At 42.9% G+C, this 27,968-nt stretch overlaps 1 protein-coding gene across 2 annotated transcripts; it reads left to right on the top strand.

Annotated features, from left to right (window-relative positions):
* Positions 1-154: 154 nt before the first annotated feature.
* On the top strand, positions 155-27,968 carry CLDN18 (claudin 18). Of its 2 annotated transcripts, none has more exons than XM_040233330.1 (5): positions 155-374; positions 20,514-20,678; positions 21,288-21,405; positions 24,145-24,255; positions 25,266-27,968. In XM_040233330.1, the coding sequence occupies exons 1-5, from the start codon at positions 155-157 to the stop codon at positions 25,435-25,437; spliced, it is 786 nt and encodes a 261-aa protein (XP_040089264.1). In that variant the 3' UTR covers positions 25,438-27,968. The 2 variants fall into 2 exon arrangements, with proteins under 2 accessions (XP_040089264.1, XP_040089256.1); XM_040233322.1 differs by lacking the exon at positions 155-374 and adding an exon at positions 9,979-10,301.

Consider the following 27,968-nt stretch of genomic DNA (forward strand, 5'->3'; position numbering starts at 1 on the left):
CCCAGGTGGCAGTGTTGAGTCCCCGCCTCCTTTCATGGTGCATGGTGACGTGTGTGCCAGCCTCTCTAAGAAAGCTCCATACCGACACCCAGCACCCTCAGAACTTGACTGTCCCCCTATCGAGTGGTACTCTGTGTCAGCCCTGCACACCACCATGTCTGTGACCGCCTGCCAGGGCTTGGGGTTTGTGGTTTCACTGCTCGGGATTGCAGGCGTCATCGCCGCCACCTGCATGGACCAGTGGAGCACCCAGGATCTGTACAACAACCCGGTGACAGCTGTATTCAACTACCAAGGGCTGTGGCGCTCCTGTGTCCGAGAGAGCTCTGGCTTCACCGAGTGCCGGGGGTACTTCACCCTGCTGGGGCTGCCAGGTAAGGACTGGTACCTGACAAGATGTGGGGGCAGACAGAGCTGAACAAGATACAGCCACCTCTACCTGAGGCACCACCAAGGGACCACTGGGGAGGGAGAAGCAACAATCCCCACCACTGAGGTGGGAACAGGAAGTGCAGGAAACTTAGGGACAGGAGCTTCTTGGAGCTGGTAGGGCTCCTGTATCCCTAACTAGGTGGTACCCAACCGGCACATTTTAAAAATAACTCTCCTGCACACAAGTCTCAATCACCCACAGGCTCAGGAGGCCCAGGTCATAGCCACTTCCTTCCTTTAATCCCAGATCCTCCTCCCTGAGTTGGGGATGGTGAATCTCCTGAATGGAGTTTCATCTCCGGCCCTCTGTGCCTGGTCCCAGGTTCCAGGGCACCTATGCACAGAGCAGCAAAAGAAAGTGGGTAGAGGAAAAGAACTGGGTGCTATGTTTCTCTGGGGGACACCAGATGGGTCTGCCCCTTCTCTGCATCTCCTGACCTCCAAAATGTATTGATCACATGGAACCAGCTTCTGAGTTCTCTCTGTGCAGAGGAATCTTGTAGAAAGTGTGCTCAGCCATGCAGGGCAAAAGAGTGACAGCTGTGATGTGCAGGCTGCCCTGTTAGTTTCATAAGGATTTGTTTGCTTCACAGATGGGTCATGTTAACAAAGAAAACTTCAAGCCTCAAGAGCAGAGATTGTTAAAAGTGTCTTTCACTCAGGTATCAGAGTAAGACAATAAATACACTTATTTTTATTTCTTAGTTCTTTTTTCCTTTCAAATATATTCATCAAAGTCTGGAGAGAGACAACGATGTAAGGTGGGCACAGTAAGGAGGATCAGAAATAGATACTAGAGTTTCTCCTCCAGGAATTTCCCATTAGGTTGCAGAGCCAAGACTTAGGCCCGCACAGAAGGTACAAGGTGAAGACTGTCTCACAGTGATTTGGTCTTTCATACATTCCACACTTGGGGATGGAGAGCTCAGAAAAGCCTCAGGATTCTGTGGGCCTGGCATCCCCAAAATGTGAAAGTGCACACAAGGGTGGTATGATAAGATGACAAGTAAGGAAAATAGAGGGCTTGTGCTGCAGGAGATGAGAGAAAGATGACTTGTTCAGGAAGAGACCCACTGGAAAGGGAATCTCACAAGTGACCCTTGAAAGGTAGTTACGAGTTAGAGGTGCAGCATCATAGCAGGAAAAACAGCATGGGCAAAGGCATGAAGGTGTTAAAGGTTGTTTCCACCTGAGGCTTACTCAGGAGGAAATGGAGGAATGAACTTGGTAGGAAGAGAGGATTTATATGGAGACGATGGTGGAGAGCACTGAATGCCAGGCTAAGAGAGGAATGGCCTTTATTCAAACGAGAACATAAGCCAGATCCCTGGGTGACCAGTGGCCGATTCAGTGGGATCTCCCTCCTCCAGGGACTGGAGAAAGGTGAGCCACTCCCACGTCTCTATGTCCTGCTGACCCCTCCTGAGCTTCAGATCTAACCATCTGCCCTTGGAATTCACCCTTAACTCAAATGCAAAATGCCCCTGGTCTCTCAGAGACCTCAGTTCATGGGCCTGGGTCCACACAGAGCTAGAGGCCCTGAAGGAGAGAGTCAGACTGAGGCAGAGCACCCAAGTGACACCTGAAGGGTCACACAGCTTCATAAATTGCAAACAACAATGGCAGACCAGGCACTAGCACTTGAGCCAACAATTGCCTTGAAGTACTTTGTGTAATCTCTATAAGCCACTCCGTCCATGAACTTGATGCTATCATTACCACCCTTTTAGAAACAAGGAAGCTGAGCTGGGGTAACTTGCCCAAGGTCACATGCAGATAGAGCTAGGGCTCAGACTGTGTCCTACCTGCACCCAAGTCCCAGCTCACAGCCCTCACAGGGAGCCCCACGGCTCTCAGACACAAAGCAGAAATCCCCAGTACAAAAGCAACTTCCTAGCCTCACCTCTTACCTAAGACTGAGGCTGCAGTCTTGGGGGTGTCCTAGAGTAGCAACAGCTGTCAACACCCCCCTCACCCATGTTTACTTTGCAGGTCAAGACATGGAGACTCAGAGAGGCAAAGTGACTTGCCCACATTCACAGAGCTAAACTGGGGCCAGACTGAAACTGTTTTAGGGCCTTCTCTTAGAACCTTTGTGTGTGTTATATGTGAAGATCCTGCCACTAGATAGTTCAGAGGAGTATTTTTCAAAAAGAATTTTGTAGAAATCCATTTTAAAAGAAAAAAGTTCTTGCAGCCCTTCAATATTGATTTCAATTATACTCATTTTACGTTGCTTTAACATGGACATGTATAACAATAGACTTAAATTCCTAATGCACATAAATTTTATACAAGGAACTAAAATCACATTTGCAGTTGTAATTAAATACCACTAAATAAACCCAAATGTCAAAATCCACTTGGTGTTAGGGATATTATTGGTTTTCACTTGGAGTTTAATAGGACAAAGATACAGTTCAATTTTGTATTTCACCTCTCTCAAACCTTTGACTTTAGTATTATTAATGCATAGTCTCTATTCACATGAGTTTGTTTTACAAAGTGGTATTAATAAATTCAGGGTACTCACATCTCTCACCCTTAGCCACCACTTCATCGGGGAATTGTCCTCTCTTATCTGCGGTGATGAGGCATCTGTGATGTGATGCTTTTTGCAATGATTTTGTTCATTTGAGGTGAGGTTGGGATGCAGTGCTTCTGAAATGTGGCTCTAAGACTATTGACCTGATTATTACTGGGATCTAGGGAGGAAAAGTTCTCTGCTGTGTATTTGCAAGTATGTGTGCTCAGTCGTGTCCGACTCTGTGACCCCGTGGATTGTAGCAATCCAGGCTCCTCAGTCCATGGAATTTCCCAAGAAAGAATACTGGAGTGGGTTGCCAGTCCCTTCTCCAGGGGATTTTCCCAACACGGGGATTGAACCCAGGTGTCCTGCTTTGAAGGCAGATTTTTTACCATCTGAGCCACCAGGGAGTGGGTTGCTATTTCATACTCCAGGGGATCTCCCCAACCCAGGGATCAAACCCAAATCTCCTACGTCTCCTAGATTGACAGGCAGATTCTTTACCACTGTGCCACCCACCACTAATTGTTGCAATCAGGTTTGTGCAAAACAGGACGTGCAGCACTTATTGGTGATGCTCCTGCAGAATTGACCACCAGGGCACAGGTGTCTGAGTCATAGTACCAGTGGCACAGGTGGGAGAAATTCCCCTGACTCCATTTCTATTTGAGCTGGAATGAACCCTTTGTTCATGGATCAGTTAAGGCTTTCACTTCACTGATTCCTGGTATAAACATGATCATATATGCCAATGTAAACCTAGACATAAGTGGTCAGCCTGAGGATCTGGAACATATTTGCTTTAACTTTTTTACATTGTCATTGAAATAAAAGCACAGAATTTTTTAATTTCCATGGAGAAGCTACACACTCCCAAGAATGCAAACACAGATACTTGGGCTCAGAGGGAAGAAGTCAAGCACAACCGAACCCTCCAGAGAAACGCGAGGTACTGGACTGACAGTCAACCTTCCCAAACAGAGTCATTTCACTAAAACCAAAACTGGTAGCCACCCTATCCTGGACTGACCAAGTTTAGACAAGGTCCCCTCTTGGCAGGGACAGGAAGGAAAAGTAAAGCCTTTGGTCTTCCCATATACACAGAAGTAATAAGGAAATAACTGTAACACACACAAAAAAATAAAAGTAAAAAAATTTTAAACTCAGTAACACAGAAATCATGGCATTAGAAAGAACATTTATGCTTTGTTGAGTACCTACTATGTCCCAAGCTGTCTGCACATGGGGAAAGGCTCACAAATCTAAAAGAGAGACAGAGGACAAACAAACCATTGCAAAGTTTCTCAGCCTAGGCACTACTGATACTTTAAGCCATATAATTCCAATTGTAGGGTGCTGTTCTCCACATTACAGAATATTTAGCAGCATCCCTGGCCTCCACCCACTAGGTGGGAGTAGCAGCACCTTTCCCTCCCTAGTTGAGACAGCAAAAATGTCTTCAGACTTGTCATATATCCCCGGGGGGCAAGAGTGGCCCCAGTTAAGAACCACTGTTATAAAGCATAGTCAGTGCCTCATACAGGATGTAGACATGAGGGAAGGGAAGACTTCCCAAAGGAAATGACAGCTGAGCTGAGTTACTTGTATGTGAAGAGAGTGAAGTCACTCAGTCATGTCTGACTCTTTGTGACCCCATGGACTGTAGCCTACCAGGCTCCTCCATCCATGGGATTTTCCAGGCAATAGTACTGGAGTGGGTTGCCATTTCCTTCTCCAGGGGATCTTCCTGACCCAGGGATCAAACCCGGGTCTCCTGCATTGCAGACAGACCCTTTACCCTCTGAGCCATCAAAGACAAAGAGGTAAAGAGTGTTTCAGAAAGAGAGAAACATCACTGGAAAAGACACAGTGGCATGAGAGAGTGTAATGTATTAAGAGAAGTAAAATAACTTAAATCTCTTTGTGAGGCAACACAATGCAGTGTTATGTGTTAAACACTTAGGAATAATACCTTTAAATGTTAGGCAAGAATAAAACTGAAAAAGGAAGTTTACCAAGGAAAATTTAAACATCAATTAAAAAGGAATATATACTACAGGATCCTAGATAGGGATATTATAAAAATGTGAATTTCTTCCTAATTAATGTATAATAAATAATATATTTAATTAATTGTATTATAATAATAACAAAACATATTGAGACCTTACTCTGCCCTAGGCATTGGTTCAAGAAATTAGCATATGTTAATTTATATTTTAAATCTAATTTGTGTGACTATATAAATTTACATAAATTACCTTATACTTACTTTAATTTTCACAATAACTCTATGAGGTAAGTATTGCTATTATCTCCATTTTATAGATGAGGAAACCGAAGCACAAAAGGGCTATAGAACTTTCCCAGTGACACTGTGATAGTAAGTGGCAGTTGAGAATTCAACCCCAGGCAGACTTTTTGCAGAGCCTAAGCCTGTAAGAATAATATTACAAGAATTCTAATCAAAATGCTAGTGAGAGTTTTCCCTTGGGAGCATGGCAAAGTGGTTATCTATAAGAAGAAGCAGATGAAATTAATTTTTAAATTTTTTTTAAGGATAATATTAATATAAAAGTACAGCATTAACTCTGCCAGATATTCAACCAAATTCTAAAGCTGTGATAATTAAAAGTGTGCTTTGTCCCGAAGATAGACACAGGTCAATGGAGCAAAGTTTAAAATTAGGAAGACATATATGTGAATTTAATATAGGTAGAGGAGATTTTACAAAGCATGAGGAAAGGGAAAGTTATTTAATAAGTGCTGTAAAAATTATTGATTAGCTTTATTGAGGGAAAAAAATGAATCATAGACTACAAACCAAAATAGGTTCAGATTAATTAAATGTAAAGATACACAAAACATTTTTAAATTTTCTAAAATTCTAAAATAATTCTAGTATCATTTCTAAATGGAAAATAAATTCCTAAGCATAGAAAAGAACACTCATTTTACTATATCATTTAACAGATTTTTATTAAGCACCTATTATGTACTAGGTACTGTGAACATGTAAATGGAAAACACTATATTTTTCTAAAACCACAAAAAAATTAATAAGCAAATATTCAATGTGAAAAGATCTTTTTAGTAATCATAACACTATATTAAGATCCTTAACAAATAATTCATGAAAGTTGATAGACAAAATGCCAAATTCCAGTAAATATATGAGGAAGAAGTGATAATTCACAAAAAAGAAAAACAAACACTTCACGAATATTTGTTTAAAAAATGGTTTCAAACTCATTAATAATCAAAGTAATGCAAATTGAAACATGCGATCATGTATAACAACAAATTAGCAAAGCAGGTAAGGGTTTCAGTGAGGCAAGATCTTTCAAATGCTGTTGATGCTTCAAATGCTGTTTACTAGGAATAAAATTCATAGAAAAAAAGTCTGCCTCTACATAAAAAAGTTTTTTTTTTAAGATTTTTTTAAAGCCTCATACCCTTTGACATCTTAATTCCTCTCTTAGGAATCTGTCCTAAAAGAGTAATCAGAAATACTGGCAAAAGAGTCATGTGAAAAATGCTCATCATTAACACTGTTTTTCATACAAACAAAAAACTGGGGGAGGGGTAAAGTCTAATTATCTAAGAATAGATGCTGTTTTGGTGAACAGTTGCACTTCTATATGAAAGTGAAAGTGTTAGTTGCCCAGTTGTGTCCGACTCTTTGTGATCCCATGGACTGTAGCCCATCAGGCTACTCTGTCAATGGAATTCTCCAGGCAAGAATACTGTGAGTGAGTAGCCATTCACTTCTCCAGGGGATCTTCCTGACCCAGGGATCAAACCAGGATTTCCTGCATTGAAGGCAGATTCTTTACTGTCTGAGACGCCAGAGAAGTCCAGCATTTCTATATAATGAAATACTAACATATTCATAGATTAAATACTTAAGATTAAATATATTAAACAATTTTTACAAAGTACTTTAATTGTATATGTATGCAATTAAGTGAAAAGAGAAAAACATTAAATTTTATGATCTCTTAATTATGTAAAAAATATATACAGAGAATAGATTAAAAAGAAAGTATGCCAGATATTTTGTCTAAGGTTTAAAATTATGAGTAAGATTTGTTAACATTTTCCCGCTTCTAAATTTTCTATTATGAGCACCAAAAAGTAGAGTCAGAAGTTAAGACTATAAAGTGTGTTAATATTTTTTAAAAAAAGAATCAATGGATATATCAATCATTTGTCTTGCTAATAATACTAATTTAACTCCTCCCATATTCCTAGCTATAATATTTTATATTGATATTTGACTGCCATATTGCCTAATTAACATAGATATTATTGTATTAATATTCCTATAACAACATAAAGAAAAGTTAGGGGAAATGTTTTCTCCAATATCAGTAAAATAACATAAACTCCTGAAAATGTACAACTTGAAATGGCAACACCAGAACCATATTTAAAGTTGAATATAGGGAGGATTCCCCTAAGAAGTCAGCAAAATTTTTTGCTTCATTGTAAAAGTGATTAAACAAAGTTGAAACAGACCCATTATTGTTAAACACAATGAGATCATGGATTGTTATCATTATTATTATACACTATTGTAATCAGACCATGAACTGTCATTATCATTAGAGATACATTTAATATATTTTAACAAAGCCCATTGCCATAAACAAGGAAGCCAGATGTTCCTCTGTGGACCCCCAATTACTCTTTAGGAGTGACTGCTAAAGCAGCAGTCCACTCATTCTAGAGCACAGAAAACTCACCAGGAAGTGAAAAATCCCATCTTCCACATGTTTTAAAGCATGTTAATACTTGTCAACCCACTCCAGAATTCTTGACTGGAAAATTCCATGGACAAAGGAGCCATGGAGTCACAAAGAGTTGGACACAACTGAGCTTGCACGCACATAAATGTATACTTATTTCATATTTTTTAAAGTGTGTACACTTAGAATCTCTCTCTACTCATTTAATATTCTGCCTAAGTAGAGGGAGCTTTACTTTATCCTTTAAAACTAACTTTTCCTTCCTCCAAAAATATAAAGTCACTGTCACCATTTCAAACAAGAAAAAAAGCTTAATTCATTGTTACCTGATATCTTTTTATTCTGTCTTGAACTTTTGCATAAAAAACATTTTCATAGGAAAATGAGGGGGAAAACTGTCATGAATGAGACTAGGTAACTATAATGATCTTTTCTTTTTAGTTTTGCCATTTTCAATCTACATTTGGGTGGTCAATGATGGGGGTGAGGGTGTAAACAAATGTCATAAAATGAACAACTGGAAACCAAACTCTTATAAATCTTTGTGAGTAAAAAGCCTAACTTTAATTGAAATAAGAGTGAAATGAGCTCTGTCCACAGAAACAGTGGCAGAATCATTCCTGAATTATTCCAACATTTTCCAATCTAATTGGTCGATCCCCATCCACCAGCAGAGAGCAGGGTCACTTCTAGCTGCCCCCTCCCCACCTTTTAGACTTGGCCTTATAGCTCAGTTCAGGAGTTACAGAGCCACCAACAGGACTTCACCTACGTTGTATAACCCTTGCATACTCTCTTCTTTGGGCTTTTCTGGTTCATTCTTCTTACCGTGCAAACCCTGATCACAGAACCTAATGCGGTTGAGGGGAGTGTTGCCTCCATTCAAATCAGAGTGGAGACCTTGCATATTTGTTTTCTGTGTTTGCTGGGAATAAAGCCATGGGAGTGGTGACTGGGTGCACCCAAGATAACATTGAAATGTCCAGATGCACAGGCTTGTTTCCTGGAGAACGTGTATAGGCTAGAGATTGGGGTATAGGTGTGTGTGGGTGTGTATCAGGGCCTTGACATCCAGATTCAAGGACTGTCTTGCTAAAATGTGTCTGAATTCAGACGCCAGACACATACCACCCACAGGAAGTAGCAGGTCCATCAATTCTCTAATGTAATTCTAAAATCAAATTATGCAGACAAAACACACTCTCTGATCGCTGGTCAAGTCTCTGTTTTGGTGATTCCTGACATTTTGACCAACTGTAGTAAAGATTGTTCTGCAAAATGTAGAAGAGAACAGTGTATAACACCTGAAAGGGCTCTGAAGTGTTTCGGCTTACCCTGTCCACGTTACAGATGAAAACACTGTGACCCACGTAAGTGGAACCATTTGCCCCAGTCACCCAGCACACAGCATGTTAGGGACAGGGTCACGAGCAGATGGCCTCTCAGTAACCAGGTCAGGGTCTCTGGTCCAGCCTGCCTGTTTCCTCCTCATGGCCTTTTGTGGAACTTCTGTGTCTGCTTGCCACATGGTCTTCATATGGTTCCTGCTAGTGAAAGGGTGAGATGTCCGTCAACACAACGCCCTGCTTCTTCCCATCCCAGATCCAATGCCTGCAGACCCGGGGTATAGCTGTAGGATATGGCTGCCTGTTCTCAAGAGTGAGGACAACTCTGCCTGCCCCAGTTACTCCATATGGAAACAGAGAAAGAGTCCCAGACTAGAAGTTGAGATGGGACTTCCACCTTTGCCATCTTTTAAATTAAGCAGCTGTGGTGCAAGGCACCGGGGCAAGTACCTTAACCTCTTTGTACCTTGCTTGACTTACCACCCCCTCCCCCCAAAACTATAAGTGGGGAATAATTAATACCTGCTCTACCCATTTCTGTAAGATCAAAATGGAAAGATGTCAATGTAATGGTGGTTTACGAGTTGTGAAGAGAAAATGTCTGGTGTGAGACGGAGATTTCTGGAGCCTTGTTTTTTAAGTGAGGTCAGTCAAACTGGTTTCCCATGATGAACAGGGCCTCAAGGAAGGCTTGTGTGTGTGGTCGGGGGTGGAGGGACGCGAGTCTTAGCTGCGCTTCTTCCCTCGGGGCAGACCACGAGCCGGGGTGGGGCGGGGGTCCACTCAGACTGCCGCGCCCTCAAATCAACAGGGCCTGTGCCGCTCCCCAGACAAGTGCCTCTTGGGGCTGCTTCCCTACCAAATGAAAAAATAATGTCCTTGAACCAAGAGTGAAACTGAACTATCTAAGGAAAACACTGTGAACAAACACAGAGGGCCGAGGAAAACCATCTGATCAGAGCAGCTCCCCGGGAGCACGGCAGGGAAAAAGGCGGCAGCTGGGCGGGAGGACGCAGAGCCGGGCCATGTCCACCACCAGATGCCAAGTGGTGGGCTTCCTGCTGTCCATCCTGGGCCTGGCCGGCTGCATCGTTGCCACGGAGATGGACATGTGGAGCACCCAGGACCTATACGACAACCCGGTCACCGCCGTGTTCCAGTACGAAGGGCTCTGGCGCAGTTGCGTGCAGCAGAGCTCAGGCTTCACCGAGTGCCGGCCCTACCTCACCATCCTGGGCCTGCCAGGTAGGCGTGGGCACAGGTGAGGCCGGGAGCCGACTGAGGCTTTCACCGCAGCCAGGAGGGACCTTGGAGTTGGGCGCAGGGCAGTACTGTCACAGCACGCTCCCATCAGAGGTGTAAGAGGAGAAGTTGGCCCCGTGTCAAAGAGGGCTATGTAGACCTAGGGGAGAACATCCAAGATTTTACACTCGAAGGAATTGCCAGTGAGGAAGCAGGTCATAAGAACAAGGCAGGTATGGTGAGGGCAGGCTCCTGATGCTAGAAGAGACAATATTTCTCAAGGAGAAAAGTAATCGTGTGCAGGTATGTGCGTGTGACTTGCTCTTGCCTGCACATACCTAGGGCTAGGTAGGATGGTGAATATTTTCTTATCATTGAAAAAGTTTATCAGAAGTTAATATAATTTCATTACCAATTTGGTTAATTTTTCCTTTGAGAAGTCAGAGTCTCAGTCAGTGCCAGAAAGTATATATCGCCTTTAAGTTACAAATATCCTTTCTCTGCATTTGTGTTGAGAGATTCTGGTGTGCACTCTTAAAAAACAATGCATGTCAAAATATAATTACAGAACTATAGTAATTATAATAGTCTCAGAATATAAATATAATTATAAATGACATCCTTTCACCCCTGGAAATGATATCAGCTAAATCCTTGTTTCAATAGATAATTAGTTCAAATAGGAATCATAGGAACTTTGCATTCTAGATATTATGGGACCTCTACTTGATTTAAAAAAAAAAAAAGCAAAGAAGGAAATAAAAGGTTAGACTAATCAGTGGCCCCAAGGAGTGGCCCTGATGTGAGTTTGTTGAAGAAAGGAAAACAGGGCTAGGTTTTGCCTCTCTGAAACAAAAACCTCGTGGACAGGTAGATGGGGATAAATTTGCAGGAAACTGCGAGGCCTGTGAAGCCCTTGAAATTGAATTGTGAAAAGCAACTCAATTAATTATCTCCATTTGCAGAAAGAAATAAAAGTGGGTGTCAGAGTAGAACTGGGGTGTTTATTCTATCTTTAGAAGCCACTTGTATTGTGAAACAGACTGATCACTGACTGAGATCTGCTTATAGCAGTAAGGGAGGCTGGCTGGAGGGAAGGAAGCCCCAGAGAGTGGCTGATGCTACAGGGCAAAGGTCAGAAAGGAGGAGATGCAAGACCATGGATTGTTGAGTTGCTGCTGCTGCTAAGTCGCTTCAGTCATGTCTGATTCTGTGCGACCCCATAGACGGCAGCCCACCAGGCTCCCCCATCCCTGGGATTCTCAAGGCAAGAACACTAGAGTGGGTTGCCATGTCCTTCTCCAATGCATGAAAGTGCAAAAATGAAAGTAAAGTCGTTCAGTTCGTGTCCAACTCTTAGCGACCCCATGAACTGCAGCTACCAGGCTCCTCCGTCCATGAGATTTTCCAGGCAAGAGTACTGGAGTGGGTTGCCATTGCCTTCTCCAGTTGAGTTGCTAGCTACACTCAATTTTAACTATTAAATAAAATAGAGTAAGAATGACCTTTTATTCAAAATTAAGGCATGACATTCCATGACTTCAGCTCAATTACCTGTTCCCAGGACCCCATCATACATTATCAATTTGTGGCTCATTCTGTATCTTCCCACACATGAGGATCCCAAATAGCCCCACTCTCCAACATGGTCAGATCTCATTGCTACCACCCTCATTGTTTTTCCTGTTCTACTGAGGGATCTCATCATCCCTAAGTCCTCTCAGAATCTCTCTTCATCGCCCATCAACAGTCTACTCTGCAGAACAAGATTCCCTCCCTCCCACCTGTCCAAGACCAGCCTCTCCACCAGGGCTCTGAGGGCCCTGCACCCTTTTGTGTGGCCACCCCTGCTGATCAGCCCCTCCCCTTCTTGCCTCTTTCATCTTTCCTCCTCACTTACGCTTATATCATCTTTTCCTGGAAAACCTTCCTGATTCAGAGTGTTGTCAAGTTCTCTCTCTCCCTAGCTCACTGACAATTAAACTAAAAGTTTTTCTCCCATCCCTCCCTCCTCACTCTTAACCTCTCGCATTCCAGTTTCTATCCTTTATTCCTTAGAATGTCTGCTCTTTTGGCTATGGCAGAAGGTCAGGCAGAATCTTTCCATCACCAGCTTCCAGTTCTCTGCTCTCCTCTTCCTGGATATTTCAAGGCCCAAACACCTTCCATGGTCCCTCACTCTCAGCTTAACTAGGTTGTGACAGCCTGACACACACCTCCAGTGTTACTCATCTTCCTTCCATGACCCATCTCTTACCAGCCTGCTGCCCCCAGCCCATGCTTCTTCCTTCACAGAGGGAACCCCTGCCCTGCCTGTCTGCGTCAGAACTGCATCCCACCAAAAGCCACGATAGCCATTTCCTGGGACTGAGTTTGTGGAAAAAGAGATACTTTAAATCACTAATCATGTGTGGCCATGGAGAAGAGTGTGGATTCAAGAGTAGCCAGTCCTCAAAGCAGCAGGAGTGACTACAGTGCAAATTGGCATCTTGAAATACAATTATTTGTTTGATGACTTAAGATGTGGCTGACTGACTGAGGTAAGGGAAGAGTGGCAGGATTATTAGGAGGAAAAGACTAGGGAAAAAACTCAAAAGCTACAGGCAGGATCATAAGGCAATGAAGAAGCCAGAGGAGGCCAGAGGATTGCTTGTGGATACTTATGGGGCTCCCAGGGGGTTGAAAGGATTAACACGAACCAGCCAGGACCCAGCTCCTAGAGAGGATGCAGCCACCAGAAACAGTTGCTGAAAATATATTCTTGAGCATGACAAAAGGCCTTGGGAAGAGATACCTGAAGCAGAGGAGCTGGGAGGAATGCCTGGAGGTAAAAATGGAAGGTTGCAGAGAGCTTAATTTTGACCTGGAACTCAGGGAGGAATATTATCCTCCTGCAGACGAGTAAGCCTTTAAGTGCTATAAAGCCATGCTTTAATCATCATAATCACCACTACCAATTATTCAATGCTTCTTTGCTCTTTACTTGCAAAAATCTCACTTTTCATTTATCTGATAAAACTGTATCACATTTAGTTGGAACTGACAGCCATAGAATAGCTTAATTCCATTCATCTAGCTGTACTATACCTACAGAGAGATGAATGAGGTAAATGGTGGTGGTACCAAGACTGTTTACCTGTATATTCCCAGTGCTGTATAGTTTATAGCCCAGGATTCTCTGCACTGGATTCCAAACAGCCAATGTAGCATGGAATTCTCCAAAGACAGTGCCCAGAAATAAAAACAGCTATGGTTTATTGGACTGCACAGAAACTCCAGTTTAATCTTCACAGTAATACAAGGAAATATGTATTAGCTTTATTTTTACAAAAGTAAAAACTATGGCTCAGAGAGCATGGCAAGTAACATGCCCAAGTTCCCACGGATAGAGGATGGCAGAAGTAGGCTATGAACACACACCGAGACTTCCAAGTTATGTCTTTTCCCTGCCCACACTCATTCCAGCTAGAAGGGGCTTCCTTACGGTTGAAAGGATTGGTCTAGGCTTGAGCACATAAGAATAGAGGGTGCATTGGCACTCTGACCCATTGATAGTAATTTCATTAACAATGCACAATCAAGAATATTAAGTATAAAGATACTTATAAAAATACTAATTCCATTTCTCCTCCCTGGAGACTGGAGACTGTGGCAGGAAAAAGCAAAGGGCTGTCAATGGACAGGATGGAGAGGAGGCAAAAGCCTGGCAAATTCATTTCTGGCCTCCATGATAGTATCAAGTCAAGTGATGTTTTCTATAACATGTTTGCAAATATTTGAACTGAATTTGCTGCTGTAGCAGGAACCTGTGGTTAGAAGCAGATGAGTTGGGATCCAGGGCCTAGCTTGGCCACCTACACTTCTTGACCTGGCTTTCTCTAGGTCTGAATGCCTCACAGGAAGTCATTTGTGTAAACGTGCTCTGTGACCCATTATCTGGCTCTTTTTATTTTTTTGGCCTTACCTTGTGGCATCCAGAGATCTTAGTTGCCCAACCAGAGATTGAGCTCTCCCTGCTTTCATTTAAAATGCTGAGTCTTAACCACTGGATCTTCTGAAAAGTCTCTACAAGATCTGGCTCTTGGCATCACTAAATCATTACTGTCCTGTCTACACCGCCCAAAGCTCTCAGTCAGGATATTGATCTTCCAGGTTTTTTTCTTCTCCAAAGTCAGGTGCCTTTTATGAATCTGAATATCTAAAGTAAAGATTTATTTAGGACCCTTTTTTTCTCCTTTCCACCCTCCCCCATCCCCCTGTGCTCTGAGCTCTTCACTGATTCTCAGCACCATCGCAGGCATTGAAGGTCTTGATTTTTTTCACACAACTGACTGCATTTCCCCTTTACCACCTCAATGTGCAAAAACAACAACCACCGGAGCACTAGGGAGTTTCCTATCAACCTGTCAATCATACTGACACACACAGCAATGGGGATGTTTAAGGAAATCATATTTAACCCAGAGAACAGTGTCACAAGATCTGAAATCCATAAGGAAAAAAATATGAAACTGTTCTTATGTATCCTTTCAAAAGGAGCTATCTTGTTTATTTCTTCTTACTACTAGCTAATGTTTCACATAAAGTCTAGCACTCCTGATGCTGTGAAACCAGCTTGTCTTTCCTCAATGTCCAGTGGAAGAAATTGACCCTGAAAGGTAGAGCTAGTATAAGTTAGTTGTAAAATTGAAATGAGATCTGGAGGAACCTCTTGGATTTGGGTTAAGCTGCTTTCCCTTCCTTCAAAAAAGAGACATGTTTTAGCACAAACGTGATTTTTTAAGTATGTGGACAAACATCTGATGTGTACACATTATGGCACATCTGAAGGAGATTCCACAGAGAACTGAGAACACATCTACAAAGCTTAAGAGAGTAAAAGGTACCTTGAGTGTAAAAGGAGGCTGTTGCTCTGACTTCTTAGTTCTCAAAGCTATATAGACTCAGGAATCAGGATGCCTCCTCAGCTTGTGGTTGTAGAGGTTGTTACTATGGGTTTTTTTTTAAATGTTTATTTATTTACTTGGCTGCACTGGGGCTTAGCTGTGGTACTTGGAATCTTCAATCTTCACTGCAGCTTGCAGGATCTTTAGTTGCAGCATGCAAACTCTTAGTTGCAACACATATGCTGGAGAAACGTGTGCTAAGTCACTTCAGTTGTGTCCGACTCTTTGGAACCCTATGGACTGTAACCCCCCAGGTTCCTCTGTCCATAGGATTCTCCAGGCAAGAATATTGGAGTGGGTTGCCATTCCCTTCTCCAGGGGATCTTCTGGACCCAGGATCAAACCCATGTCTCTTATGTCTCCTGCATTGGCAGGCAAGTTCTTTACCACTTGTACCACCTGGGAAGCCCCTGGGATCTTCAATCTTCATTGAAAATTGGTATCTAATTCCAAATGTAGAACATACAATATCTAATTAGAATATATCATATCTAATTTCTGACCAGGGATCAAACCTGGGCCCCTGCATTGGGAGCATGGAGTCTTAGCCACTGGACCACCAAAGAAGTCCCAAGGTTGTTAATTTGATAGCAGGGGCATCACACCCTAGCATGAACTGGTCAGTGATGGGGCATCATTTCTTTGTGGGAACATACATGGTCAGAGTTATGTAGTTGGAGCCCGCCTTAGAGTTGAAAAGGCAATAGGACAGAACCCACCTATGCTGCATCAGCCTGCTCATTGCCCACCAGATCCTAAGCCCACTTTTCCTGATCTCCTCCCTGTGTTGGTCCAGGCCTTTCTGTTCCTCCTCTTCTCAAATCTTCTTCCACTCCTGCCCTTCACGCTCTCTCACACGTGGCTTTTTCAAATCCTCAACTGTATTTTATCAAATGAAAGGATTCAGGTTAGTACAAGCCAAAGTCATGTAGAATTGGAGAGAGATAACTACTTTTTTCAATTGTCTTATTTTTAATTAATTTTTATACAATTGTTAAAGATTACTTTCCATTTACAGTTATTACTGAGTGTTGGTACATTCCTCGTGTTGTACCCTACATCCTGGTAGCCTATCTACATCTTCCACTCCTCTACCCCTATATTACCCCTCGTCAGTCCCCACTGGTAACTACTACTTTGTTCTCTATGGAAAAATAGCTTCTTTTTAGGGAAGGGGAAGAAACTGAATCTTACAGATCCTGACTTAGTTCTATGCTGGGACCAAACAGCATCTGATCTTCACAACATTTCTTTGCAAGAAATCTCTCTATCCCACTCCAGAGTTGGGGAGACTTGGCTTCTGTGAGGTTAAAAGGCTTGCCTAACAACACTCACTTGGTATCATGAAGTCTGTGGGATCTCATGAGATGCATAGGACCTCCGAATGGGTTCCCCAGGATCTCTGGAGAATCGAGGCCCTCCCACCTTGTTCTGAAGGCCTTTCCTCTAAGGTCTGACCTCAGACTTCCCTCTTCTGGGATCCCCCTCTTTGGACTCTTCTACCAGATCTACCTGCCTCCAATCTAAGGCCAAGCTATGCATGAAGATATGAGTCATCTCCCCTCCCCATCCCAACAAAGACTCCATGTCCAGACTTTGGCATTTGGTGACTTGCTGTCTCATCAGCCCCACCCCCACCCTCCAGCCAGCTCAATGATATCAGCTGCTAGAAACTCTTTCCTCTCAACTCCCCATTCTGAGCACCTCCTACTAAGCCCTCTTGATTATTAAGCCCCCAGATTATTCCTTGCAGCTTTATGTCACTGAAAATTAAATGAAAGTTCCTAGGGATCAGAGCAAAGCATAAATATTTATCTAAAAATTTCCCCAGGAGATGCTAAGGTACAGCCAGGATTGGGAACCATGTCCCAAAACACCTTGCCTGTCAGTTCATAGCTACTTTGGAAGAATAAGATATATAGCAACAGGGAAGGAACATTCAGTTCCCATTTTTCTGTTTGCTTCTGTCAGCTCTGAATCCTGCCCACCCTTCAGCTCTGATAATGTGTCTTTGTTCATTGGAAAGAATGCTATAGTCACACCTTTAGTCAGGGAATCAGTCTACAGAGCCAGTTGACTCACCTGTTATCAGCTGATAAGCCTATGCCTCTTGCTCAGAATATCAAATAAGACACAGAGTAGCTAAAAAAGAAATGTACGTCCTTTGGGAACCATTTCTCTGGTTGTGTATCTAAGAAGAAGGATTAGAATCCTGGATGGTAGAGTCTTCCAGATGGAAAGGAAGTTCCGGTCACCGACATGTTCCTCCATGGTCATTACTAAACATAGGGAATCTAGCAGTGAGTAGTAAAGAACATTGTCCCTCACTCTGGCAACTGCCCCCATCACAGCCCCCACCCTCAGAAGAGCCCCTCCCATGAATGGCTTAAGGTTTAAGATATCCAAACAAGAGCAGTTATTACAACTTCAAATAGGCTTTTGAGTATATTTGAAGTTCATAAAAGGCCCATGGGGACAAGATAGAAGGAAAGTCAAAGTCTCTTCCTCCTCTCATATGTCTGGTTTTCTGGTAGCAACATCCAAAAACAGAAGAGCCCTAAGGATATTTCCTGAAGTCTGGGGATTCCCCACAAATGTCCTCTCCTGAACTAACCTTCTTGAACCACATTTTGAAGCTTAATTGTGTGTGTGTGTGTGTCTGTGTGTCTGTGTCTGTGTGAAAGAGAACTAGAAACACACGATGAGTAAAGTCAGAAAGCGGTTCCATTATGATTTCTTAGCCAAGGTACTTCCAAGGTGAAAAGACATTTAAGGCTCAGTATTTCCAATGGAAATATAATCTTCCCAGCTTGTAAACTGCTTGAAGACAGTGATTATTTTTCATGAAATTGTATTCCTCAAACAGCACCTGGGAAAGAGCTTGGCAGAGAATTTGAGCTTAAAAAATTCTTGATGAATAAATGAATGCATTCATGGATGAGTGCATGAATCTGTTAACATATGACTCTGAGAGTATATCAACATGCTGAGTGAATACACAAAGGTGTAAATGAGTACATGAGTAGATGACACATGCTTGCATTTGCCAGTGAGGGAATGTATGAGGTGTTTGTTCCCAGTAAGTGTGAGGCCAACAAAGCCACTGGGCAAGGCATTGGAAAACAGAGGTAACATGCTAGAGCCCTCTTAAGGAGTAGATCCAAAGGCCATTCTTAAACCCTCATGAGTTCTTTTCAGCTTCCTGCGCTCACCCTGACACTAGCATCAGAAAGGTGCAAGCCCAAGATGCCAATGTTCATCAGTTCTCCCAGGAGTGAATGGTCAGATCCTAGAGGATTGATCCACACTGTAAACCAACACATTTACCCTGGGAATATAGTTGTTAACAGGACCAAGATTGATGATGGGTCCTTATAGAAATCTCTTCCCAGCAAGGAAGCAAAGTTAAAATCATGAGTTTTCTTAGGGAGAAGAATCAAGGGAATGGAGGTCAATGGCATAGAACTAGAGTATCTGGTTTCCATGGTCTCCCTACCTGGTGAGAAAGTTCCCAGGGCTCCATTCCTCAGACACAGTGGAAGGCTCTTTAATGAATTCTGCACGATCTACCTCTCCTCTTTTCAGTATCTTTCATTGATTGCCAATTCTCCCATCATGACAAAGTGCTTTATGATACACATCTTAGAGTGAATAAGCAAGCAGTTCCATGGATATTGGCCATATTTGAGATGGAAATCTTTGCAAAGAGATTGGAAAGAATTTCTCCCAGGGCTTCCTTGTCTTGAGAGTCACATTTATAAATACTCTCCTGGGGCAGGTAATTCCCTGAGATGACTTTTGGAGAATATTCCTTTATACACTCTTAGCATCCATTTCAGAGGATGACATTTTATGGCCGAGTCTCCAAGTTTGAAGGATACATTCTATTAGAAGTTTACAGAACCCTGTACCTTGCTGGCAGCCAGAACTCTGCCTGTTTTTCCAGGATAAAGTACCTCAGAGCAACGTACTGTGATGGGAAAATAACTATTTTGAGACAGCTCCAGGTTCACCCCCCCAGCTCTGCTTTTCCTTTGATATGTGTGTCTGGGCAGGTTATTTAACCTCTGAGTTTCGATTTCTTTAAATAATATTACCTACATTGTAGGGTTTTTTAAATATGGATTCAGTTTTTTAATGTCTGAAAAGTCTCTAATAGCTTTCAATTAAAAGTAGCAATTGGCTATGACAACTTGGATAGGACAGAGCTCTTTGCTTTGCTTCATGTGGTTCTTCAGTTCTGTTCTACCAGAATTACCCACCCTAGTGGCCTCTCCCTCTAGAAGACACAAGAACTCATTTGTCTTCCTTTTATAAAGTTCATTATGCTTGTAGTGAACATGTTTGATGACCATCTTTCCCCACTTTGGCATAAGCTCCATGAGGTCAGAGACCTGTTAATTATTGTCATCCCTATGTCTAGTCATGGGAGGGGGGGTTCACTCAGTAAAAACCTGTTGCTAAGACTCACTGCACTTTAAGGAGGCACTAGAAACCACTTTAGAAGTATCTGGAGGGGAGGTCACTGCAAGAGAGTCCCCAGAGTACAAAGAACTTCCACTGATTCCTGGAAAGGGAACTGCTGATAAACTGTGGTTGTGCTGAAAGACCTGAGATTGATATAATCATCTTTTTATATAGGCCCCAAATACAGCTCACCATGACCTTAATAGTCCCTTTAGGAAGAGGCAATTATACAGTGCCCTTGGCATATCATCTGGTGACTTTGCTTCATTATAGGCTATAAATTAAATTGAGTTTTCTGGAAGTGGACACAACTCTATGAAGCACTGAGCCCCCTGTGAAAAGACTAGAGAAGAAAGATGTTTGAATTGGAAGATAAAGCAACCCAGTTTTACTATAAGCTCTATCAATAATTTTTTTCTATCAATAATGTCACCTTAGTCAAGCCATTTCCCCTTCTTGGAACACTATCAGGTTTTAAAATGAGGAGATGAAATATTAGTAATTAATATTCTTAATAGCTAAATTCCCTTGACCCTCCCAGCTCCAATAGTCCATAGCTTTCTCATTCTATAGACATCTGTATGCATGTCTTCCATCAATCAGGGGAGTTTAAGTGATGGTTTTGCACTTTCCACAATTCTGTATCTCCTAACAATGACAAGGTTCACAGTTCCTGGACTTTCTGCCTCTCAGAAGTTTGGTATTGGTTGGTTGTAGTTTCTCTGTTGTATTAAACCAGAGCCTAATCAATCTGGCTGAGGTGGTCTTATCTGTCTGCTGTGTCCTGTCCCTTGTCCCACAGCCATGCTGCAGGCAGTGCGAGCCCTGATGATCGTGGGCATCGTCCTGAGCGTCATTGGTCTCCTGGTGGCCGTCTTTGCCCTAAAGTGCATCCGTATTGGCAACATGGATGACTCCGCCAAAGCCAAAATGACACTCACCTCCGGGATCATGTTCATCATCGCAGGTAAACAAGGAGCCTGGGGATTCCTCTCTCAGATGCACATCCGGGAATGTCAAAGCAAAATCATTCTGGCAGAGAAAACACAGCTTCTCCCTACTGGGCATAGTCTGAACATGGGTAAAAGCTTTACACACTGGGCTTCAAGATCTGAAATTAAGCCTCAATTACACTCTACAGAATTACCACGAGTGCTAAGGTCCCTCTTAGCTGCCAGCCTCTCCTCATTATAGGAGATTCTCAACTCTAAGGTAGTCACGTGACTCTATCCCTAAAGGCATTATTCTGTTGAGACTTTAAAAAATGATTATAAGGGAAGAGACCTTGACATTGTCAGAGGACCAGGTCCCAAATATTAATATTTGTACTATTGACCCCTTGTCCTGAGATGGAAAATCTCTTTCTGCACACACACCCATCCTTCCACAAGTAGAGATAAGAGACAGCCCAACTCATAGTGAGAATTCAGTAATCAGTGCTTGAATTGACCATTCTGTTACAGGAATGGAGTATTCTGCAACCTGCTCATCTAAACTCATGTAAGCATACACTGTCTCACAAACAACGTGATCCCTTTAAAGCTGACTCCAGAGTCTTCTTGTTCTTTGCTTGCAGGTCTCTGTGCGATCGCTGGAGTGTCTGTGTTTGCCAACATGCTGGTTACTAACTTCTGGATGTCCACAGCCAGCATGTACACCAGCATGGGGGGGATGGTGCAGACCGTTCAGACCAGGTAACCTCCCTAATCTAGACTCAGTATTTCTCAGTGAACATTGTTGTAAAAATCCGATTAAGCACATATGCCTAATGTGCCTGTCAGCACCTGAAATAGCAAAAATTTATCAGAGGCAACCATGCCATATCATAAATCAACAATGATCTGTAAATTCATAAACTTCATTTCAGTGAAATATCCTTGGTGATATGACTTGAGGCTGATCTGACATTTCCATTGAAATATAGCGACAGTTCACAGTATTTATCTAACACTCATACACAGGCCCCATTGTGGTGGCAATGAAACAGGCACTGTTAACCCAAGCATGTAAATGAGCATCACCCCACATCTCCAGCCAGTGACAGGAACCCAGCTAGGGACAGGGGAAAGCTAGAATAGAAATGAGTGAGGTGTAATATAGGTGAAAAAGTGATGTTTCATCCTTGTATGGCTGCTCTTTCTCTCATTCATTAACTCATTCATTCTACAAATGTATCAAACACCTGCTGTGGGCCAGGAATCATTCTGAGTTCTTGGAATAACAACAAAGTCCTCGTTCTCATGGGGGTCACAGCCTAACAGAGGGAGATGAAACCTCACTGTAATTTGGTGTTGCAAGCAGAGTAGAACTTTTCAAAGATGCAAGAGGAATTCCAACACCTGTATTCATTTAGCCACTTCAAAGGAATGTATTTCATAGCAAGAAGCAGCAGCAAATTCCTGAAGGAGAAAGATCTTTTTCTAGGAGAGTCATGTAAACATTATACTTAAGTGACCCATCATCTCTGGAGTGGATACGCTTGGTACTTCTCCAGCAACACCATCATGGAAGACAGATGAGTGTGAGCATGTGATAAATCCATTACTCTCTGGCTCCCTGGAACTCCATTCACCATGTGTGTTCCTGCGTTGTTTTGAGAATCGGAAAGATATGATCCCCATAAGGTGACCTCATCCTTCTTTACAGTCTTCCCATGGTTTCTTGACTACAAAGACAACTAAGAAGCATGCTGATCAACTCATCCTGGTTTCCCTGGGTTGTTGCTTTTGTTGTTCAGTCACTAAGTCATATCTGACTCTCTGCGACCCCATGGACTGCAGCTTGCCAGGCTTCCCTGTCCTTCATCATCTCCCAGAGCTTGCTCAAACTCAAGTCCATTAAGTCGGTGATGCCATCCAACCAGCTCATCCTCTGTCACCCACTTCTCCTGCCTTCAATCTTTCCCAGCATCAGGGTCTTTTCCAACCAATCAGCTCTTTGCATCAGGTGGCCGAAGTATTGGAACTTCAGCTTCAGCATCAGTCCTTCCAATGAACATTCAGGGTTGATTTCCTTTAGGATTGACTGGTTTGATCTCCTTGCTTCCCAAAGGACCCTCAAGAGTCTTCTCCAGCACCACAATTCAAAAGCATCAATTCTTAGGCACTCAGCCTTCTTTATGGTCCAACTCTCACATCCATATATGACTACTGGAAAAACCATAGCCTTGACTATATGGACCTTTGTCAGTGAGGTCCATATAGTCAAGGCTATATGCAAGAGGTTATAAAAAGCAAGAGGTCTCTGCCTTTTATATGGACCTTTGTCTGTGAGGTCCATATAGTCAAGGCTATATGCAAGAGGCTATAAAAAGCAAGAGATCTCTGCTTTTTATACACTGTCTAGGTTTGTCATAGATTTTCTTCCAAGGAGGAAGCATCTTTTAATTTCATGGCTGTAGTCACTGTCCACAGTGATTTTGGAGCCCAAGAAAGTAAAGTCTGTCACTGTTTTCCGGGGACTTACCCAGTTTTAGCCCTGATAGGCCCAGATCCTAGGAAACTTCTCTATCACGGGCAAATCAGGATGGTTAGTCACCCTACTTAGAAAAGCCCACCTTGTCTGCAGTGTCTGAAAAAGTCACCCACTACCGGGGATCCAGGGCTAATGCCCACCATTGCTCTCTTACATCATCTCCTTAGAACCTGCCCATGTCTCTTGGACAGGTAACTTCAGAGATTTTTGTTCTCAGATAATCCTGTTTGGATATAATTGACAAGGGGGAAGGTCACCAGTTTTACAGTCAGACCTCCACAGGTTAGAATTTAGTGTGGGCTGGAGCAGAAGCACCATGAGGGTATGGTCTGTATCTATCTTGTTCATCCCTCTGTTCCAGTGCCAGGCAGTAGGAGGCACACAGTAGGAGATCAATAAATACTTGTTGACCAAGTAAGTAAAGAAATGAATGAAGAAATGAATGGTCTCTTCACATTAGGTCTTTCAAAAAACAGCATCCATGCTCCTACTGGCATGGATGGTTACCAGGGTTACTTGAGTTCGAGATAATAAAAGCTTCTTGGTCCACAGTAAAAACTCAAGAGACCAAAATTCCTTCTGAAATAATAACTTGAGACTGATCTCATATCGCTCAAACTTCTCTTACCAAACCTTCAAGACACTTCCCTTTGCCAATAGGAAAGAAGTAGAATTTTCCTGAGGTGCTTGAAATTAGAGACTCACAGTGAATTCTATGCCTGAGTGATGTTAGGGGCATAAGAATCTCACAACTGTTTTGCTGAGTAGCTTCAGTTCCAATTCTGATCTCAGAGCACCTGATTCAGTTGACCGTGACCCGAAGGACTGTGTGTTCAGGGGCGGGCTGGAGTAGGTGGAATCCGAAAGTGAGGACGGAGAGGATGAGCGCGGCCAGTTTCACAGGGTAGAGCTTGAGCAGTTGAGTCAGCCACATTCATAGCCACTGTCTCCCCACCCAGGTACACCTTTGGTGCGGCTCTGTTCGTCGGGTGGGTCGCTGGAGGCCTCACGCTGATTGGGGGTGTGCTGATGTGCATCGCGTGCCGGGGTCTGGCCCCTGAGGAAACCAAGTGAGTCTCCCCATCCCAATGTAATCAGACATTTGATCCAAGTCCATTTTAACGTATCATTTGCAGCCAGAACGATCAGCATATGTATACAGAAGAATGCTATTGACTAAAGGATCACGAACCTTATCTTTTATGGGGAAGCCTAAAGAACAGAACAGGAATGTGTCAGCCTGAGAAGATTTAGAAGTGATGCTTTTAAAGGAAAAACGGAACAGCCCTCTAGGCTGTCCCCCAACTCCAGTACTCCATAAGTCGATGATTCTCAGCTGGGAGCAATGTACCCACCTCCCCACCTCTCCCCACCCCCTACCCCTGCCCTGGTCTCCAGGAGATATTTGGCAACATCTAAAGACTCTCGATTGTTACAGCTCTGGAGTGGAGGGTTGAGTGATACTGAAATCTGGTGGGTGGAGGCCAGGGATACTGCTAAACATCCTGCAAAGCACAAGACAGGCCCCTACAACAAAGATTTTCAGTTTCAGAACATTAGTAACACTATTGCTGAGAACACCTATTGTACTTCTCTCACTGGGACTGGCATTGGGAGACCTGGCTTCGTCTGGTTCTCCTGCTTACCAGTCCGGGGACCTCTAGCCAGTCATCTGCCTTCTCTGAGCCTTTGTTACCTCATCCACATACTGAGCAGATAGTGGAGATGGGTTGCTCATACATACTGATCAGCTTACAAATTCTATGATTCTTTGGCATAACCATGTTCCCCTGCACATTGTTTCCGGTTCAGCTTCATCTGAATTGATGAACAGATGGAACTCACTGGTCACTAACCCCCAAGTCTAATACAAAGCAAGAAATTCTGCTCCACTGCAGAGGCTGAAAAGCCAGCGTCTCAAAGCCCAAAACAGCAGCTGTCTCAGTTTACCTAGAACTAAGGGTTTCCTGGGACAATGGACTTTCAGTGCTAAAAGTCAGACATCCTAAAGAAAATGGGTAATTTGTCCTGCTACCAAATACATCTCTAGTTGGTCATAGAGTGTTTCTTTTTCTTTCAGCTACAAAGCGGTCTCTTACCACGCCTCAGGCCACAACGTCGCCTACAGGCCTGGAGGTTTCAAAGCCAGCACTGGCTTTGAGTCCAACACCAGAAACAAGAAGATATATGATGGGGGTGCCCGCACAGAGGATGAGGGACAGTCTCATCCTTCCAAGTACGACTACGTGTAGCCCTCCCTGCAAGTTACCCGGGCAAGGGCAAAAGAAACCCCTCAAGATCTCACCCCAAAACAAGGAATTCTACCTTGATTTCCCATAGGTTTTGACTCACAGTTGGAAGTTAGAAAGCCTTGGTTTCCCCTGTGGTGAGGCCAGATGGTCTTGGCTACATGCCTCTGTCTCTAACTGTTCCATCACAAAACAGCTGAGTTATCATATGGCATTAGAGGCTAGAGCCCACATCTGCCAGTCCTCTTATCTTTTTTTTTTGACATAACCTTTTTAATCTGATGATAGAATATGGTTTGAATTCCTATCAATCACTTAGATCACTTAGGCAAAATGTCTGTCCTCCTAGCTAACAGCCCACTGATGATCTATTTCCCAGCTTATCCCCCAGAACAATTCTGAAAGGAAAAAATGAGTCAATCAAAAGACATCATTTTCTACTATTTCACTTTTGCCTCCCCTCCCACCCCCAGCCCTCACTTGGCTACTAATAAACACTGATTAAAGAAGAGATAGGGAGAGGGGGAAATATTTATCATATCTGCAGTTCATTATCTGAGTTTTCTTACACTGTGATCTTTAACATTACTTGGGCCAAAGTGATTTCACTTGGAGGAAACCAACATTTCCACCTCTGCTAACATCTGCTGGACTCCCCACTGCATGTCCTCTTTCTGTCACAGGCCAGAAAGTCTCTGGAGGAACAAGAAAAGGATTTTTTCTTTTTCCTTTTTATTTTTTATTTTTTTTGTAATCTAAATATATTTGGTATTCTAAATATAGTTAGAATAAATAATGTATTAGTGAAATGATACACTGTCTCTGTGAATTAGCCTCACCCCTGCACATGAATAGAAGAAAAAGAAAAAATAATTGCTTTGATGTTGTCTGTATTGTACTTGGTAAAATCACATTGAAGTCTGAATTTCATGAAATGCTCACTGATCCTATTTCTTTCCCTTTGAGGTCTCCTGGACTCTGGTTATGGATGATAGAATCAGTGTAATCCATGTAAAAACCAAATAATGGGACACAGCAGGTCCTAGGAAGTGAGTTGAAACTAGTTCTATTTTGAAATATGGTGAGCCTGGATATAATGCTTCCCAGTGACATGCGGGCACACTCACAAGCCTACAGGCTGCTGAGAGCTGAGGGTAGCACTTACTTGCTGTTCTCTGAATTCACCTCCACTGGTTGGACCATTAGATGTTCAAGAACACTCTGCAGCGACCCACCTTCCCTGCATTTGTGTCACTGCTGCCAAAAGCCTAACCTCCTTCCTCCAGGCCACTAGCATCCCATCCCAGCACCAGAGCCAGAACAGGCCCCACCAGGGAACTGTGGTAAGGCTACTCTCTCAAAACTACCTAGTCAGGCAGCAGCACTGCCACTGAGGGAATCTGACCAATGGGTTATTATTTGAGAGGGTGGGGGAGGAAGCCCTCATGCCAATAGTGCATGTGAAAGTGGCTTCCAAGGAAACAAGGAATATTCATAGGGGTCTTCAGGATTGAAAGACTATGTTCAGGGGAACTCCAGACCATGGCCCATTAAACAGAGAGGAATCATGTTCACCAAGAACCCAAAGAGTCAACCCAGAGACCCTACTCACTGAGACATGCATGCACACGTGCTCAGTTGCTTCAGGTATGTCTGACTCTTTGCAATCCCATGAACTGTAACCTCCCCAGACTCCTCTGTCCATGGGATTCTCCAGGCAAGAATACTGGAGTGAGTTGCCATTCCCTCTTCCAGGGAACCTTCCCAACCCAGGGATCAAACCTGGGTCTCCTGCATTGCAGGCAGATTCTTTACCACTGAGCCACTGGAGAAGCCCTCTCACTGAGACAGCAGTGTTTAAAGACCAAATCAGTACTCATGAAACTCTAAGATGGGATAAAGAATGGACAAACAAAATCAGGATGGACCTAGAGATGATCATACTGTGAAGTAAGTCAGAGAAAGACAAATATCATATGATATTACTTGTATGTGAAATCTTAAAAAATGATACAGATGAACTTATTTACAAAACAAAAACAGACTCAGGCTTAGAGAAAGAATTCATGGTTACCAGAAGGGCAGGGTTGAGGGAGGGATAGACTGGGAGTTTGGGATTGACTTGTACACACTGCTATCTTTAAAATAGATAACCAAAATGACCTACTGTAAAAATAAATAAATAAATAAATAAATCAGCAAATGCATGCACACCAAAAAAGTAGGGGTTGGGAGAGAAAAAGCTGAGCAATGTAAGAAATGGAGATTGTTCAGAGTCTTCAGGGTTGGCGTTGAAGGCCGTGGGCACAATCAATTCTCCCTCCCACCAGGGCAGAGTCCTGGTCAGTTCTGAGGCCCTGAGGTGTGGCTCTTTAATTAGCATGTTCTCTATCAACACTGAATTGTTTGAAAGCCTCCATGTAGTTACAGTATGGTTTGTAATTTTTTTTGTTGCTCTGTCTTATTGTATATGCATTGAGTATTGACCTGCATGTTTTGTTACTTAAATATTAAAGATACTGTTATCTCACTTT

The sequence above is a fragment of the Oryx dammah genome, unplaced genomic scaffold, assembly GCF_014754425.2.
Source record: "Oryx dammah isolate SB20612 unplaced genomic scaffold, SCBI_Odam_1.1 HiC_scaffold_2, whole genome shotgun sequence".
In the NCBI taxonomy this organism is placed as follows: Eukaryota; Metazoa; Chordata; class Mammalia; order Artiodactyla; family Bovidae; genus Oryx; species Oryx dammah.

Excerpts from the sequence above, each read along its gene's own strand:
- CLDN18 (XM_040233330.1), top strand. The coding sequence starts at position 155 with ATGTCTGTGACCGCCTGCCAGGGCTTGGGGTTTGTGGTTTCACTGCTC. Across the intron at positions 20,679-21,287 it reads GATCATGTTCATCATCGCAG|GTCTCTGTGCGATCGCTGGA; the intron begins GTAAACAAGGAG and ends CTTTGCTTGCAG. Across the intron at positions 21,406-24,144 it reads GTGCAGACCGTTCAGACCAG|GTACACCTTTGGTGCGGCTC; the intron begins GTAACCTCCCTA and ends CTCCCCACCCAG.